The following is a 19849-nucleotide window of genomic DNA, read 5'->3' as shown; positions in this document are numbered from 1 at the left end:
GCAGAGCTGGTCTCCTATCCTAACATAATTCAAAACATAATTGTTTCATTCTTTCCTTTATTTTTTCTGAGAGAATGCAAAGCAATTTTGAGCTGTAGAAAACAGTTTTATCATTCAATGCCTTTTTCCCCTTTTTCTTTCTTTTAAAAATAATACATAATTTTAATGAGATTCAATAACGGTTCTCAGTAAAGCTGCAACTTTCAAAATAATTGGATCTGCCTTTATTTCCACCACTGAACCACAGGCTTGATTGCTGAAATGAAACCCACAGCCATTGTTATGTCACATGATGATTCAGATGAATTTTTCATGGCACATAATAGTCTTAAACTGTCCTGCACTCAATCTGTCCTGCAGAAGAGAAAAAAGATTTCTCTTTTTTCTATACACAACTGTCTGTCTCCTTAATAAAAACATTCATTAGGTCTAGGGCCAAGGACTTATCATCCATAAGACTTAAAAGCTACCTATTTGACAAGGATTCTGTTGGCAAAAGCTTTATTCCTTTAGTAAGTATTTCAGGCTAAAAATTTGGAAGAGATAATACACCAAGTCTAAGAATGTCCTGTTGTAGTGTGAACCAAACTTCTAACCTCACACAAGATTCAATTCTTCCAACCTCATATCATCAAATGCAGGCTGACTGCCTCTGTGTATTTTTATTTCTGTTCCTGGTAAGCCTGATATCTAGTACCTACAGTCTTAGTCATACAGGTTTCCTCTTTTCACTTCAGTGCTGTTAGCTTGCATCATCTTTGGCTGTGAATGGCTTTTTAAAATTTTAATCTCACACACATTGTTTGTGTCTTCGTTACCTGGAAAATAACTTCCAGCATTATTAACAGCTGTGCAAAATATACTTAATAGTCAATTAATATTATTGGAACTATTATTTTATGGGGACTGGGTTTTTATTGAAATAAACATTGTATTGTCTTTAATTCTGCCAGTTTTAGAGTTCTGCTTGTGCTCTTATTCTTCCATTACTAATTCTGGTTCATTTTAATAATAATCTTGATGGCACTATTCTTTCTTTTCACATTTTCTTCATTCCAGTGTATTTTCTATTTTTAATACAGATTTTTTTCCCTCCAAGGCTACTAGGATTTCTGTATAATGTGGGCATGCACATTAAAACATTTCTTCAATAGTTTCAAATTATTAATTATGTTCTCCTAGCTAAATATGAAGTTCTAGCTCATTTAGCCCATTATTGTTTTGTACTTTCTAAAGCCACCCACCAGAATATTTTAACTTAGCCTTGCAAACATATTCAGGCCATAATCAGTTGAATCTGAGACTATTCCACCTCAAGCATTGAGAGGGATCTCTACTTTCTGTCAAGATAAGGCCTTAAGATAGAATTTCCCTGGGACTGGCCAACAAGTAGCAGAGATCTACCACCATTTGCACACACACTGAAGTTTCTTGCATGAGTTGTTGACACAAGTAAAGCAAAATTCACCAGGACTTTAGCAGCTCAAAGACAGAGAAAATACTGGCAACTCAATACATAGAGAACATCTCCAGTCATGTATGAAGATATTACATATAGTATCAGGTTGTGACAATTTATTGTCAGTTGACATTTATTGTTTCAAAAAAGTGTAATCACCTACAGACTGTGTAGAAAACAATAATGGAGCAGAAAGACTGATATCTTGTGTAAGACAAACCATAAACAACCATCCCATGAACGCATACACCAACAAAACACATTTAACTCTCCTCACAGAAAGCATTGCAAAGCTTCCTCCTTTGCAGAGCATGTAATGTACATAGCAAAACAATCCTGCACTTCTTCCCAAAGATTACACTGGTTCAGAACAAAAAACACAGGCAGTTCTTATTCAACAGACAGGAAAAAAACAGCCTTCAAGTGGAAAAGACAAAAACTATTTGGATTAGCATAAGAAAAAATATTCATGTATTGATCTATAAATTTGCCTTTAAGCTAGTTAAATACTGTAGGCCATTTCTCTGTACTTTCTAAATAAAATTATAAATAAAATTGTCAGTTACTTTGAATTGTAGATAACATTTTGGGCCTGTTTTTCAAAGTGGAAAAACATCCATGCATTTATTATCCTGTTTAAGCTTATAATCAGCAACCTACTGTGACTCTGAATTAATTGGCATTCTTTATTTTTTTTTTTTTTCCCTGCTCTGGGGATGGTGTGGAATCCAAATGTGATAACAGTCATAGACTAAAAAGAAGCTTGTACCTGTTCTTGCTATGCTCTGTGATGGTTCCACAGTGGGATGTCTTTTTAAATGAATGGTGTAGCACAAGGGGTAGGAACCATGACAGATTTAAGTTATGCTGTCATTATTAGGATAACACTGTATAGTAGAATGATTAATAGCAATTCTCTATCACAGTATTACTCTCCCAGCTGTGGTATCATCTTCCTAAAATGTCCTGCCTCCTAGCTCAAGGCAACCAGCTGAATAAAGGAGCCAGAGATGGAGCTGCAGCACCATAAACCAGTGGTTCAAGTAGGATAGAAGAAATCCCTGGTCTCTAGCAAAAGCCCCATCGTGTAGCCAGACCACACCACAGCCCATCTCTGCATCTGCTTTTCCTGTCACTTCTGGCAGCTCCCCAGCATTGCCCACGAGGCAGCAGCAACCCTGACACAAAGCATATGCTGCCCTTCCCCTGAAGGACTGGGGAGACCACATCAAACACCTCATAGCCTCATCTCAGACAAGAGGTGGGAGCAGAAGCTAGTCTGAGATCACAGAATCGTGCAGTTGTTTGGAAAAAGACTTTCCAGATCAAAAGTCCAACCATTTCCCAAGCACCACTGTGCTCACTTCTAAACCACATCCCCAGCTGCCACATCCACATGTTTGTTTGACACTTCCAGGGAGCCTCTTCTCCAAGCTATGCTGGAGGTGAATGTGACATAAATGTTACTTCAACTTTCACCCTATCAAAGTCACCATAACTTCTATTTTGGAAAGCCTGAGGCTGCTTACTGATTATAAAGCTGCATTTCCCAGATTATAAGGCTGCTGCAATTCCTGAATTTTCACAAGCATTACCCATAGCTGCAAATGAGGTTCTTTCATTTAAATTTCTACTTTCATAAAAGAGAAACTATCAGAAGTTTTGGCCACTGTGACTGGGATCATATTGCATGCAAGACTGGAGGTTTTTTAAAGGTGCTGAGCTGCATTTAAATAGCATAATTGCTAGAATGTGAATAGATTACTCTTTTAATGAGACTTGTGATAACAAGTTTTGTATTCTGTTATCAAAACCATGATAAGACAGTCCAACATATTCTTTGGTTAGTTCTTCACCAACTTATAAATTAGTCTTTTTCACGAATCCTGTCCAGCTTCTAGTTTGATCTTTCGTTCATATTGTGATGCTGTTCACTGTGTCCTTGAGAGCAGTAAAGCCAGGGAGACCTGGCATCTCCTAGTGAGACCCAGGTGCTTTAATAACTTTTATTCCACTTAGCCAACACTTCAGAGCTTTCAGGTTTGATTTTAATTAGAGGAGCTGTGACATTTTTAGTATCTTTTAAGCAACTTACTTACTGCACAATCATGATGCTCTGATTACAGAAGACTCAGCAAACAGGCACTGTGCAATGCTGTTGTAAGATAAGTGCACTAGAAAGAGCCATAGTTTTGTCCTATGGGGCTTTTACCAAACTCCTCCAAAGCTGTAGTTACCCAGAGTTAATCTTTGAACTTGTATTTTGGATTTCTTTGTCAGAACTGTGTACTGAGGTATATGTGCACAGCAGTGCAGAGCTTATCACGTTGCTTCTGAGTCATCACTGAGCAAATGTCAAGAAATTCTTCTAAAACAGTAGAATTACATTTGTTGCTAAAACTTGAAGGGTGTATGGGTGAGGGAACAGAATGGATTTCCTGCTATTTGGTGCTATCAGGACAGACAAAGCACCTGCAGTGGTTTCTCTGCAGCTCAATTACCTCCATCCTCTGGAAATCAATAGCTGATTCCTCAACTCCATATTACATCATATTTGGGTGGAATTGAATAATTTTTACATTTAGATTTTAAACGAAAAATCTAAATTCATTTCTGAACTACTTTCCACAACTAGAGGTAAACAGTCCATGTCAGCCAAATAAATAATTTCGTTAAATTTGAGGTATACTTTTCTTCTTTTCTGGATGTCCTTACTAAAAGTAGATGACAATTCAAAGACAGTCTTTCATAGAGCTATTATGGTTATGCCAGTGCTCCTATTTACATTGCTCTGTGGTTAAGACACTTGCCAAGATACATGTTGTAGAATTAGACAACAAGGAGCTTCAGACTATCATGTCCTACCAGGACTTAAAATATTGGTTTTGTCTGCCTCAATTATATAGGAAAAACACAAGGGGTGCTCAAAGCACCAGGACAGGAAAACAAATTGTTTCAAAACTGTCCAAGTGGTGAGACCTCTTAAAAACATAATGTCACCTAGCTTAAAACCTTTGACAAAGTCGTTTTATCAAAAGTATGGTTTTGCAATTGTCTTAAGCAGATTTAATTTCTTTTAATGAGTTCAAACTCTGTGTTACTGTCAGGTATTTGCTCTTGTTAGCTGTTATGTGGCAGCTCTGACATGCATGCATTAATGCATGGATCATTAAACTGAGCAAAAAAAAGACAAAGAGTTTAGACAGGTCAGTTCCCAGTTACACAGTGTGGGAGTGCAGAATCTAAGGCCTGCCCTTTGTGGCTTTCCTTACACCCCTGTAAGTGCTCTCAGTATTCAAAAGTCCCAGGTTTGCCCTTGAGAAATAGCTGTATTTTGCAGAGAGAAGCTGCCTGTTGGAAACCCAGAACCAGCCAGGAGAAGGAAAGGAGCACAGTCTTGTTCGTTTTGGAGTCTTGTTTTACTTTGAAGTCTGATACTGCATTAGTGAGCCAAGAAGAGATCAGAAGTAGAGCTGGAAACATGAACTGACCATTTTATTTGAGCCACACAAGTGAACGGCCAGAAGGCAGAAGAGAAAAATTCAATACAAATGTTGGTCTCTTGAGTTTTCTCATAATCTGTGATTTCTTTTGCCTTATCACTGTGATGACTTCTGCCAACCAAATTCACTCACAGATTCTTGTAAAGAATATTGCTGATCAGACCTGTGACTCCAGTTCCTGGAAGGGCCCAGAGGATATTAAATGCCTTTTACACAGGCTCCAGTGTGACATCTCAGAATGAGAGGCAGATTATGAGTAGCATGACAGGCCCTTCTCCTTGACACTCACTGAGCCTGTCAAGCAAGGTCAAGTGCTACAGCTCTGAGAAAATTGAAGCTTAAACCAGAGACAGCACATACCTGTCAGGGGAAAGAGCCTTCAGAGTAGTCCTGAGCCAGTAAAATTCCTGATCCTTCCCTCACAGTGTCAGATGCCCTGCAGGAACCAGCACAGCTTGCCAGCTTCTTATTTGACATTCTCACACCAGCTTCAAAGGGAAGCTATCCCCTACCTATCTCCATCTCCAAATCTACACCTAAAGCATGTGGCACCACAAAGTTGTCTTAAACCACTTGCCAGACACACAGCCTGAATGACAGAAGAGTGGACTTTCATCCAAAGGTGGATGAGTGCTTTTCCATTTGTTTCTGTTTGCAGATCACCCTTCCCTAGCAAACATCTTGGAAGTGGAAAGAATACCTTCACCATGCACTGAAATTTGACAATAGCACATTGTTCTCCTTTGCAACAACCTGTAAAAAACATAACACCTATTCTTATGCTAACCCTGTGATTAAAACAATTGTTTAAGGATGGTATGATCATTTTTAAAAGATCTGTAGAGACACGTATAGCATGTTCACTGCCCAAATCACAATCCTCTAACAAGAACTTAACATAAAGCCCATTTCTGGCTCTCAGCTCAATCTGTGGTCCTCAATTCCTCCTCTGGAATCCACCTTCTTTCTTAAGGTAAATGAAGAGCACAAGTACACGTCCAAGAGTGAGAGATTCTTTCAGGACCACACACAATTTATTGCCTTTTTATTGAAAGTTAGGATGAAAACCAACTCTCTCTAATAGGAAAGACAGATTTGAAAAGGCTGAAAGACAGATGACACATGGATAGAAGACAGTGGTGATGTACTTCCTAATTTTCAAAGCAACATCAAACTTTCAGGAGTCAACTAAAATGCTTTTGTTAAACAGCATCAGACTGACAGGGCTCCGTGAGAATTCAGGGACTTGTTCACTCATATTTCCAGAAGACTCTCTGTCACATCCAAGGGTGTGTTGAGATGGAAGCATGCCTCAAAAATATCTTTCTCTGTTTGTTCTTTATAACTTTCCATTCACCTCTCATATTGGAGTTGATCAGAAGAAAAAACACTGCAGGAAGGAGTTGTAATATTAGCAATGAAATATGGATAGAGACTGTCTCAGAAGATCTGGTCTTCTAAGACATGCAGCCTCACTTCTGGATTAAAAATCAGAAAAATTTAAACCACAAGCTGGAATTCCCAATTTGAGCTAAACCCACATGTTACTGGAAAATAACTCAAAGTACACATGGACAGAAATATCTTCCTTTTCATTCAAACAGAGACTGTCTGCAGAAACTGGTGGTGCTGCCCTTTCTTCATTGAAGGCAGTTTACTAGATCTGTCCCTTCTAAACAACCCTAATCCCTGCAAATTACAACACCAGAAGGCAGGAAGCATGAATTTTCTAGCCAGGTATGCAGCTGTATCAAGCACACAGACATGTTTAAGCTGATTCTCTGCTTCTCTGCAACACTGCCAGGTTTATGGTTTAAATTGGTGGGTTCTACCTAAAACATCTTAGTCACTCATTAAATGGAAGAAATAAATGCTTTCAGCACCATCTACTAGTCAACATCCAGAGATCCATCAGAAACCTCAGAATATGAGGGATTTTCAAAAAGGGTACACTGGGATGCCTCTATCCCCAAAACAACTTGGCAGCAGCTGGAATAAACTTTCAATCAGGCATGCAAGTCCTGATTAAAAAACACTTAGAAACCCCACTGTGCTTTCTGTATTATCCAAGGGGCAATTTATCAGATGATTTTCTCACATCAGGCCTTGGATTATTTTTATTTCTGTCTGAAGACTCCTTCCTCTAAATTACATTCAGAGTGTTAAACAAGAAGAAAGAATTTACATCCCTATAACTGAGCATGACAGAAATAATCCAGCACGTGTAAAATTAATAGTGAGATCCTACAAAACTACATGGTGTCATTTTCAAAAGTGAGCTCAGCCCTGATATGAACAAAACTCCTAAGGGGCTGCTGGGAGGTCTGGCTTGGGACCCACAGCATAAAAGCACTGTATATACTCCACACTACTTGGTTTAGGTTGATATTTTTGTGAAGACCAAGTCAAAAGTTTCAGCAAATTATGGGAAAATGGGACGTGATGGCCTGGAGTTGAAAGGCTGCATTCTTCCTCCCTCCATCCTAATCAAGGAAAATAAATTCTTTCATGAAGCCTTCAAATTAATAACCCAAGTCTGTACTTCCCAACAGGAACAGACACAGAGAGAAGAATCAAGGCTGTACTGAAAAGGAAAGGAGAGAACCCTAGAAAACCATAGACAACGGAAATGACGAAAAAGCAAATGTTTCACAAAAATTTCCTGTTCCCATCCCAGCAGCAGCCAAACTCTCCAAACTCTCTGTCTTCTCCAAACTCTTACACAGTCAGAGGAAGGTCACAGCCTTCCTTCTGCATCAGCAAGAGGATTATCCTGGCCTGGAGCCCCAGAGAGGGCACTTTGCACTGAGGTCTGGTAAGATTAAGTTGGCCCTATTCATGACTGCCTCAAAACTGACCTGTGAGGGAGAGAACTCTTTGATAGTAAAAGGGTTTTAAAATCATGGGGATTTAGGGTCAAAAGGAAAATTAAGCTTAGTAGGCCCTAAAAAAATAAATACCCTAGGTACATGTAGGCCTTGTACCTTGCTAGAACTGTACCTGTGTAGCTAGTACGTGATGAATGATATAATTGTTAATTGTGATGTTTGTTTAGTAATAAAATATAATTACTCTTTAATCATAAGAATAACCATGAGAAACTGTGGTCAGGGGCCTAAGAAAGATCACGAGAAACTCATGTCAATGTATACAATAGAACAATATAAGTTTAATAATAAATATGTGAGTTATATAACGATAGAATATAAAAGATGTTCAGCTTGAAAACCATGTTGGAGTCAGATTTGGGTCTGTACCCCAACTCCCAGAGCTCTTAATAAAAGCACCTGCATATAATCATATCCCATGATTATGTGTGTTCCTGAACACTAACATCTTGAGACCCTCAGGAAGGCCACAATCACTGTGAACAGGGCATGCAAACTGTCCTGTTCTTTCCCAGCTTAACCACAGACAAGAGTCTGCGGGGGATGAAAACACCAAACAAGCAAGGCTACACAGCTGTGACAGTGAAAGTGGTTAAAACTTTATCACCCTGTCCCACGCATGAACTCAGACCTTGCCTTGGATTAGCCTTTCTTCTTTCAGGCATGGGCTGGCTAATCCCCTCTGACAGTCTCAAACCCCAAGCTGATGTAACTGAGCACTGCCAGAACAGATGCAGAACTTCTGATGCCAGGACAAAGTCACATCTTGCTCTAAGGAAGCACCAGCATTTCAAAAGCTCAACCTGGCTCTGATGACTTTCATCAGAAGAGAATGATGCATCCATTAGCTTAGCCATGGAGGTGCCAGGCTGCATTCTCAAGCAGGCATAACTCCACTGGTCTCATTAATTCCTGGTGAGTTATCTGATCATTCAGGACTCAGATAACAAACTGACAAAAGAAGAGACATAATGTGGCTATTGCCTGATTTGAAGAACTAACGGCAGCTCTTTGGCTGCAGCAAAAATGGAACATACCTTTTAATTTTGTTTGGTGACCTTGACAGTCCTTGAATTAGCTTGTCAAAAAAAAAATCGACAAATGTATAAGCCCTTCCCCTTGCATCTGATTTGTAAGCTAGGAAAACAAAAGTTACATGAAAAAAAAAAAATGGTGCAGCTGTACTTAAGAGAGTCAATGGTACTGATCAAATTACTCTCTTGTAATCGTCTGCATTTTGAGGCTGACACAAGTAGTATGATCCAGAAGGATCCAAAGGACAGAGCTGTCTACTTTTAAAGTTAAGATGAATTAAAGATTTAAAGTGTCTGTGTTTGAAAAAACTCAGAGATCCTCCAGCCACTTAGTCAAATTTTATACCATCCTAAGTTTTTGGGTTTTTTTTTTCATCAAGGAAACAGTATTTTATTCCCCAAAGCAGCAGAGCAGCCAATAAGCTCCTCTGCTTTTTTATGTTTTCCCTTGTTGGATTTTAACCAAGCACAGATTCCCTGTAGCCTTAGCTCTACTGGCTAAAGGAATTCCAAGTAGACAGGAGTGGGCATGGCAACCAGTTCTAGAGACCCGTGACAATGGGAACATGTGTCATACAGACTCTGGGACAGCTTTGATTTTTAAGTTCTTCTGCTCCTTGTGGAGGTGTGCATGTTTTCAGGAGGAGAAGAAACCCTATTTACACATGGTTTAGACTATATCCCTAGGCCTTCAACACAGAAATGTTATTTCCTCTTCAACCACTGCATGATTTTGGGCAGACTGCCCAATTTGTCCATCTGTAAATCACACACACAAAAAATTAATATTAATTACATTATTATTTAAATTAATAAATACTACTTAATACAGTCTGTATTATGTTATACATTATATAATCTATATAATTTACATATATAGAATAGAAAGAATTAAAGTAACTAATAATAATTTAAAAATTAGATTTTGGAGATATCTTTGGAAAAATCCCTTCCTCTGTGCTGCTGGGTCTTACTGGCTGATGTGAGTAAGGTTCAGCCACATTTATAATCACAAAGATGCATCAAAAAGCTAGAAACTGAGCTAAATGGTATTTCAGAGGTGAATGCAGAGTTGCACTGGTACTGGAAAAGAACTTGCAGATGACCATTTATTGATGTATATATTTTATATGCCAAGTAGATGAGCCAAATGCTTGGAGTTTCAACGAGTCACACCCAGGAAGGTTTGAGACACCATTCAGATACCATTCCTACTTGAATCACAGCACTTCTAACTGCATATCCTATGTTTGGGGTTATTTCTCACCCAGTTGTTAGTGATTAAATTCTCAGTGCTGTGTCAGCAATGTGCACAGGTTCTGTCAGCCAACAAGATAAAAGTTGTTTAAGTGAGGATTCCAGCTGAATCACTGCAGAGGACACCCTAGTTAGTGAGTAACAGTAAAATAGGCTGCATTTCAAGAGTCATTTCAGAAACTTCAGAAGCATCACCCAGTGGGACTTCGTTAGCAAGTATCCAAAGTGACATCTACTGGTGCAGATTTGGACTAGCGCAAAACACAGAAGAAATCAAGTTAGAGAAAGGCAGAGCTGCACAGAGAAGCAGACTAATGAGCCCCAGATATACTAGTGGAGTAGTAAGCACCTGCTGGGTTCTGCTGGATAATTGAACCTCTAACTATTATGGAAGCAGATGAAAATTATGGCAATTTTATTCCAAGCTCCAACGGTTTGTTAAAGATGCCTTCCCACGACAAATTTTTTTTTAATGGTCTACAGCTACAGCACAGGAAGGAATGCAGGCAGGTTTTCCCATAAGGGAAGTTCTGTTAGTTTAATGCCAAGATATAAGGCCTAGAACACATATTTTCCTTCAGACCGTCTCTGGAATTCTGTAAATCTACATGGTCAGATTCACTAACACCAAGACATGATGCATATCTTGGTATTCTAAGGAAATATAAAGATGAAACTTCCCAGTTCAGATGAAAACAAATTTTTTAAAATGCCCCTGAATATAGCTTTGTCTAATAATGGACTTGGAGGTCCTTGGCAGGAATATCAATCCCTGTTCTGTGCTGAAAAGTGTATCTGGGAAGGCATCAGTTTTCTCTCAATTTGTGACACTGATAAACTTGGGCATACCCAGATAACTTTATCATTTTTTTCAATTTGTGGTTGTATTTCCCCTTACTGGAGTAGGCCAGTTGGTTCACCTTTCACAAAAAACAGTCATTGCCTTACAGACAAGGGGATGTTTTTGGAGGTACAAACCAGAAAATTAAATTTTGCCTGGTATTTCCAAAGGTAGAAAGTGCTAAAGAAGTAGGTGATATAGTAAAATTGCAAAGGGCTGCCTTTTGGAAATAAGTTTGATGGTGAAGCTTCGTGCTACTCAAATCTGTGTAAACACTGATAAAAGAAACTCCAGAATCTGACTCAGAGGCAACACAGGCCAGTCAGGACATCCTTGCATACAACTGGTTGAGGGTAAAAGTTCTGGCAGAAGGTCAGAAGCCTAGTCCAAGTCAAATCACTGTATCCCCCCTGGAAGCCTCTGAACACCAATATGAAAATGATCTGCAGGGTTATAATGCTCTTGAATCACAATGCAAATGTGTTTCTTTCCTCCAAATCTTCCCAGACTTCCTACAGCCTGTCCTCAATAACCAGCATATCAAATGTGGGCAGCACACCAAGGGATGTTTTCCTTGCAGTGTTCTTCTTCCAGGACAGCCTGTGACTCAATGCTGCAAAGAGTGCAGTTGTTATCAGTTTTCACTTTTAATTCTGGTACAACTGTTCCAAATCATCCCACTCAGCCATTTCACTTAATGGAAGGCACAGAATAATCCCTGTATTCCAAAGCATCACACTGGGACTGTCATAGGCAAGTCTTTTTCTTTCTCATAGCCAGAGGACCTGTGACCCAGTTGTAAGCACATCTGTCTATACCACAAAGAGAATCTGCACTGAACTAAACTAAGTGGGATAATTTTTACTTTTTTTTTATCCTGAATTATAAAAATACACTGTAGAAACAGAAGAATCTGGTTAATGATACCTCTGCATCTGCCCAATCATATAGATCTCTGAAAATTATTTTAAGGCCCCAAAACTGAACAGTAGTCTCATCTTCATTAGATCACAATGGCTGGATTAAAATTTACATCATTGGTTTAACATCAATGATTTAAAAGGGAAGAGATCAGACAGAATCTTCATGTACATAGTAAAATTTTTATCTTTGGAATTACAGAGATTCATTGCTGAGGAAAATATTTTCTTTGAGATCTTTCATTTTTTGGCATGCAACTAACACGACTTCTACACTTTCTTCAGTTGCTAATAGTCTCCAATGACAGATATACTATTATATTTCTTGCTCACAAGGCAAAACTGCAGTATCTAAATTACATTTTCAGGCAGTGAGATTTCAATTCTTTGTATAGGGATTTTTAAAGCCCTTGGCAATATCTGCATCTGAAATTATACAAGAATGAAGAATGAAACACCGTATAACGTCTAAGAGTTTAGCTAATAGTGTGAAGCTATTTTATATCAACAAAGTATTACCAAATTTAAGTTTGTACTCCTGAGCTGGGAGTTTAGTTTCAAAGCTCTGATATTGCTGAAGAATAGACCCAACTCACATTCTGCTATTTTTCCTCTTCTAAAATGGGATTTTAGGAGCTATGCACCAGTTACATAAAGAAATATGCTAATGAAATATTAAAATTAAATAATTGTATGATGTTGCATCTTGATTATCTGACATAAAAATCTAGGACTGCAGCTATAAATCCTGATTGCCTTTTTGTCTGAGTGATTTAGTGCTAAAAGTAAGTTCAGCAATCAGATTTAAAAACAAAAAAAAGAAAAGAGAAAAAATGTTCCTACATTCCAAAAAAAAAAGTAAAATCCATTATCATCTGCCTTGAGCCACAGAAGACCAGGAAATTACATTAGTTATATATCCATAAGGAACTGAATAGTTTGGATGGTTTTCCTGGGACATAGAGTGCTGTGTCCAGCTCTGGGGACTCCAACACGAGAAGGACATGGACCTGCTGAAGAGAGTCCAGCAGAGGGTCACAAAGAAGAGAAACAAAGCCTAAATAAAGTCTCCTGTGAAGACTGGACATGAAACCTTCTTTTTTCCAGGTTTCTTCCCTGAAACCTTCTTTTTCCCAGGCTGGGGTTTTTTCAGGCTGGAAAAAAGAAGGTTTCAGGGACACTTAGAGCATCTTTCCAGTGCTGGAAGGAGCTACAAGAAAGCTGGAAAGAGACATACACAAGGTCTTGGAATGATAGGACAAGGGGGAATTACTTTGAATGGAAAGATGGCAGGTTAATATTACAGAACAGGTGGAAATTCTGTACTGTGAGGGTGGTGAGACACTGACACAGGCTGTCCAGAGAAGCTGTGGATGTCCCATCCCTGTCAGTGTTCAGTGTCAGGTTAGATGGGGCTTTGAGCAGCCTGGTCTAGTGGCAGGTGCCCCTGACCACAAGAGGGAAGGGCAGGAACTTGATGGTCTTTAAGGTGCCTTCTAACTCAAACCCTCCAATGATTCTTTGGGCAATTCCAAATATTGCAGAGAATCTTACTGTCTAACCATTGAGAGTATTAAATGGCCCAGTAAGAAAAATGGGAGAATTAGTGGCACACAACCAGAGACAGAAGGGAAACAGAGCAAGGACTGCACATTCTCCTGATGTGTGATATGCTGCCTACAGCAACAAATTTCAAACCTAGATTTTGCCATTCCTCTATTGCCTGCAAAAACACAAGCACTTCTGAGCATTTTTTGCCATGCCATTGAGGCCCACTAACATTGTTAACATTCTTCTCGTGCCAAAGCTTTAATCACATAACAACCCTTCTGCATTCACACCTCCCAAACAGAAAAATCTAAACAAAACTCTGTCCCCCACCCTGAAAAATACCAGAAGAAACTCTGCTTAGGGTGAACTGACCTATGTTCAGTGAAAGCATGAGAATTAAATCCCCAGATGAGGAAATCCATTATATTGCCATTGGAATTTTGATATTGCATAGTAAATGCACTTGAAAACATACATTGTAAGACACATGAGATATGAAATACTGAACATCTGTTTATTAAGAAAACAATTAACTTTGACTTATGCAGTGGGAGAGTTGAGGTTCCTAGCAGTATAAACAAATTATCTTGCACAGTGTCACACCTTTACACAGCATCCGACAAGGACAATTGCAATAGTAGAGACCACTTTCATTCTTCCACATTAGAATTTTCCATTTTTTGCTTTTCCATACCTTTCCTGCAGATTTTATGCTCCATTGGAAGGGCAGAGACCCTTATTAATATAATTAAACTTCTGCTTTATTGGACATAAACTATGTCCTCCATAGGACATGAATCCTTAATAATGTAAGCACATGAATCCTTATTAATATAACTGATTTTCTGCTTTATAGCACATAATCCAAGTGCTATAAACCATTTACTATATAGCACATGACAGCATGTAAGGCTGGTTAAAGACAAGCTGGGATAGAGACTCTTCCCCCTTTCTTACACTCAGAGAAGTGAGTGTATAAAAAACATTCTTTCAATCCATTTTCACTACCAGATGCTGGACCTCGATATTGGGTAGTAGCTAAGACAACTGATGGTCCAGTTATTTAAAAATGTCATGTTCAAATGTTATTCCTAAAAATTTGTTTCCAAATGAAAATGCAGCATGTTTTTAATGGTGGGGGGTGCAGTGGGGGAACCCAAACAACTAATTTCTGTGTAATTCATACTATGTCTCCCTAAGTAACTTCTATACCCAGCCCATGCTGGGTTGGGGGCATACATGTCTCAATTTAACAGATCAGATTTAAAAGTTAACACAGGCTGGAATGTGTCTGTGGTATCTATCATCATTCCTTTTAAGCCCTGCCATAGCTCCCACATTTCCCAAAGCCCTAAACAAGAGAGTGCATTCATAACACTTGTTGGAAAGTCAAGGCAAAAAGTCAAAAACAGCAAATATGATGAGTCCCTCCTTTCTCTAGTCCACCTAGAGCCCTGTGGAGCTCACTGGTGAAGCTGTGATTCCCTGGATTGCTTCCCTAACATCCTGCAGCTGCACTAAGGAATAATTGTGACTGTGGGTTCATAACCTATGACAAACACTTTCAAACTTTTATTCTGCATAAATAATCTGTTCCTATTCAGTCACTCAAACTAATTGCTCATTTTTCACTCTCTCACACGAGAAATGAGCAAATATCATAATGGAGCCTTCTAACTTAAAATGTCTTTGATTTTATTCATACCTGCTAACAGTAACTTGTGCTTGTATACATACCAGACAGAACACAGGTTTCAGTTTTCTTCTTTTCTGCATTTTTGCTCTTACTGGAGTTAGAGAAGAAATTAAGGTAGCTTCTAAATAATCAAGTAATACAGGAAACAATCCAGCTATTTTTTTATTTTTTCAGTGTTTGTTTCATATTTCCAACCACCAATCATCACTACTAGAAGACAGTCTTGTATATCACCAAATCCACCTCTTTGTCATGACAAGGCAAGAAGAGGAAGAGGAAGAGAGACAGCTCCTTTCTACAGCTTTATCCATATTTTCTGATTCTGCAGAAAATACCTTCATCTTTCAAATGCATGCTACCTGGGATTACTCCCAGGAAAAAGAAAACCACAGGAAAATGAGTTCACAATCCAGATGCCTTGCCCAAAGCAGGATTTCCTGATGCTAATCTCAAAGGTACTCCACCACACCAGTCCAAAGCCTTGACTGAGGTCAAATAATGTTTCTCCAAGTATTCTTGTTCTCCTTTTCTATAGACCAAACTCCTTGCCAAACTTTCAAGGATTCAGTGCATTTCTAAGAGATTTTGCCACTCGGTGCTCAGCCAGCTCAGCAAAGTCCAGAGAGTTGCCAGTATCATAAGGGAAATCCCCTTTGGCTATACCTCAGGATGTATGCATCCTACTCATGAACAAGATCACCTTGAAATTATAGCAGAGGCCATCTCAGACTTTTTTAATGCTTCTACAGCAGTTTTCCCAACAGCAAGAAAAAGGCAGCCCTTATCTACATCTGGGAACAATTCAGTGGTCCAGAAGAGACAGTCACTGGTGAAACCCTGGCATTAGCTCATTTGCCTGCAACTGAGAAATTTACTGCTCTTTTTTTTTCCTCTCATGACCTTTGTCATTGCTTAGAAACAGTTCTACTGTAAACACAAATTTAACATATTATGCACACACTGATATGCTTATATTAATATACTAGATACCCTAGGTATATATTCATTAAATACATTACTGCTGGGGTTCTTCAGAGAAGGTTCCAGGGAGACTTCACTGGAAATTTCCACACCTTGAGGGGGCTTATAAAAAGGAGGGAGAGAAACTTTTTATACAGGCATGCAGTGACAGGACAAGGGAAATGTTTTTAAACTGGAAGAGGATGGGTTTAGGTTAGATATTAGGAAGAAACTCTCTCCTCAGATGTGATGAAGCTCTGGCACAGGTTGCCCAGGGAAGCTGTGGCTGCCCCATCCCTGGAAGTGTTAAAGTCCAGGTTCGAAGGGGCTCTGAGCAGCCTGATCCAGTGAAAAATGTCCCTACCCATGGTGGAGAGGTTGGAACTAGATGATCTTTAAGGTCATCCTTAAGGGTTCCTTCCAACCCAAACCATTTGACAATTCTATGGTTCTATGATTATAAAACAACAATTTTTGACCAGGTAGATGTTCTGCATTTCTGTCAACATGTAGCCTCTTTTAAATGATCATATAGATACCTTTCTCTGGCACTGTCAAATTCCCTCTAAGTCTAGACAATTCCCTCTAGTCTCTTCCTTTCTTAGCAGCATAATCCCAAATTTCTTTATTTGCAAAACAGCAATTCTCAGTCATTCTCAGTAACTCTTTGTGAGCTGCACTGTGCCATCAGGGAAACTTGCCCTCATTGATGCTTCCATTGTGAATCACAAAACTGGGTCAGAAGTTTGGCCCAATGCAGACATAGTTTTGTTTATGTCTGTTCCAAGACATGCTCTTAGAGCACAGAGGTAGGAACTGCTCAGGGGAACAGCTCTTATACTAAGCAAGACTTTCTTGGTTTATCTACAGGTATTTTCTTTGGCATGTGATATAGGTCACCTGACAAGCCTTCATCATTAGAAACCCCTTGTCCAACCATATCCCACATTTCTTTCCAAGATATTGGAACACCAGGACATCTTCTTACAAACAAAAGTTATTCTGAAAAGACAGTTTTGACCTGACCTGGAGGGTGAGGCATCAAAACTGTCTTCTCCCTCTCCACATCAACCCCTAATAGTCAACATATAAAAAGTTTATTTCAGAGTAATCCCATGTGAGTGGTAGAAGCCTAAATATTAGCATTAGAGTAGATTTGTCCCATATCAGTGGTCAACACAATAAAGTTTTGGAATCAATACAGATGATAACTGCAACAGAAACTCACTCTGAGAAACTCACTGAATTATGAGTCTTCTCACAAACCACAAATGCAAACTTGGAAAGCATCCTCAAAGGGACAAGGAAGCCTCTAATACTTAACATAATGTGTGCTAGACTTAACAATTTGTGCATAACAGACGATGAAAAAAATACATGGATTTCTCCCCTCACCTTCACTCTCTATTTCAACTTTGCTTTTCTGTGTGGGAGGTGTGTTTAAACAGGAACCGGGCTCAAGGAAGAACTTAGAAAGTTCTGTGTGGCAGAGTAGTTATCTGGTTCTATCCAGGCGCCTAGGGAACTAGTCACAAATCAGCTGAAAACAGGTGTTCTTCACTGGGCATTACAAGCTGACCAATGTGTGTTGAAAGCCAGTATCCTAGGTTATAACATTGGGGTGTATTCCATTACCACCTGGAGCTGCAATCCCTTTCTTTCCTTATCTCTGACTCAGAGATGAGTGCCTCCAGGAGGACCTGTTCTTTTAGCCACATGGCTGAGAAGATTCTATTCTATCATTCTATTGCGAGATGCTCTGCCCAGAGGGAGGAGCCAAACGATGCCATCAAGGATATAAGCGGGGTTGTGGAGACAGCAAGCAGATCCCCTCTTCCAAGAGGAACAGCTGAGACCTTCTCTGCACTGGACCTCCAGAGGGAAACTACATCAGTCTACAGGAGCACTGCTTGGACAGAACCATATCTGCTACCACTGCCCCAGCCAGCGTCAGGTTGTGTCTCTAACTCTGTCAGTGGCTCTTCTTTTCTGCTATTGTATATATTTAGTTCTTTGTTCCCTTTTTCCTAATAAACTGTACTTCTGACTTAGCCTCTCACTGGTTTTGCTCTTCAAACCAGGACAGACAGTTACCTACCTTGTCTCGAATACCTTGTCTCATGACTTCTCTTTCAGCCTCCATCTTGGCATACTTGGCTTTCCTCTCCTCCTCTTGTTGCCTCAGGGCTTCCTGTCGTTCCTCTTCTTTCTTAGCAGCATCTGGGTCTTTCTCCTCATCCCCACCCAGCATCTTCCCCATGTCTTTGGTAGCCCCTAGAGAAAGCAGAAGAGAAAATCAGCCCTGTAAGAATGTGGTGACACCCCCCCCAGCTCTCTCCTTCCACATGCTCAGGACCAGCTGCCATTCCCTCTGCACCTGGAAAGGTTTCTCCTTTCACTGGGAAGGCAGCACACACTCCCCCCAGGCAGGAGCTGAGCAAACCTGATCAGGTTAAGTTTCCTGGCACTGGAAGGAGATGCATAGCAGCAAAAGGAAGAGACCAAATTTGTAGATTTGCATGATGGCAGCATAGTTTGTTTGCAGCCCTGGAAAGGACAAGCTGCCATCCACACTATGTTTTCACTTTATCAGCTCAGCCAAGTGACTGAAGATTGATTTTGAAGGGTCTTTAATGTGATAGGCAGGTAATACATCCAGAACAAAATGACACCAGGGCTGGGAAAGGAATTTGAAATCTTGATTGCAGGGATGAGTAATAAGACTCTTAATTGTTGTCAGAAATTACACATCCCATGACAAGGAGGACCACATGGCATTAGCAAACAGTTGGAGTTGATGAATTCCAGGCTCCTGCTGTGGATCAAAAAGTAGCAGCATCTCTGCATGTCTCTTACCAGTCCTTGGACACCACTACCTCTAATGCTTAGTACCTAGGTGAGATCACAGCTTTGTCTTGTTCCACTGCTGAATACACATCGCTCCTAAGTTTTCATTCCCTGTGTATTCCCAAGGCAGTTTTTTGGTGTTGTGCAAAGGCCTTGCAGAACCATGCAAATGAGGAGGAGGCTTCCTACATGCCCTTTTATCCCCAAAATGCTGCATAAATCCATTTGTCCTGTACTTCAGAGGCATTTTAATTAGCAAATTACTGTCAATCATCCAGCCAGGAAGAAAAACAGTGGCTGAGGAAAGGGGAAGAGCATGTACTGTGATACAGCAGGGCAGCAGCAGGATCAAGCCTGGTTACATGGATAAAGAGAAGACACATCCCTTTGGAAGCAGTTGGACCTTGCCTGCAGCAGGAAAACACTGCATATTTTACTAGAAGAGGTTCCTTCATCCTGGAAAAACACTGTAGGTCCCTAATGCTGAGTCAGGACACCTCCATATTGGCTCGCTGAGATTTAACTGATTTAATCTGAGACAGCCTTGTTCTTACACAGTCACAAGTACACATACTCAGCATCTCTTGTTTTCCATAAAGCAAAGATTTCTGGCCTTTACAAAGGCTTGGGCTGGAAGGAGACACTACCAAAGAACTGACAAGTAATTTTTGCTGGTTTCATCAAAGGCTAAGTGAAGGAAAGAGGTTAGCAGTACCCTTTATAAATTACCCCTATAGATTACTCTCCAGTGTGTCAGCTCTGCTGGAGGACTGTGATTGCTCTCACTTTCCACATCAGTTCTTGGGATAGTGATTGTGAAACCTTGATCCTTGAGGGAAGAAACATCTGCAACTTGTCACAATGATTCCTCCTGAATTGCCATAGTGATGGCA

The 19849-nt window shown here is 39.8% G+C and overlaps 1 protein-coding gene across 1 annotated transcript in view; it reads right to left on the bottom strand.

Annotated features, from left to right (window-relative positions):
* The window catches only part of CPLX1 (complexin 1), a 107074-nt gene that overhangs the window by 24929 nt on the left and 62296 nt on the right, over positions 1-19849 (bottom strand). Inside the window, exon 3 of the mRNA XM_021533876.3 lies at positions 18208-18383. Within this exon, the coding sequence (XP_021389551.1) occupies positions 18208-18383 (176 nt within the window). The remainder of the gene's footprint in view (positions 1-18207; positions 18384-19849) is intronic.

Source organism: Lonchura striata, chromosome Z (genome assembly GCF_046129695.1).
Source record: "Lonchura striata isolate bLonStr1 chromosome Z, bLonStr1.mat, whole genome shotgun sequence".
Taxonomy (NCBI): Eukaryota; Metazoa; Chordata; class Aves; order Passeriformes; family Estrildidae; genus Lonchura; species Lonchura striata.
The sequence above is the reverse complement of the archived record's forward strand: the minus strand, read 5'-3'. Positions and strand labels throughout refer to the sequence as shown.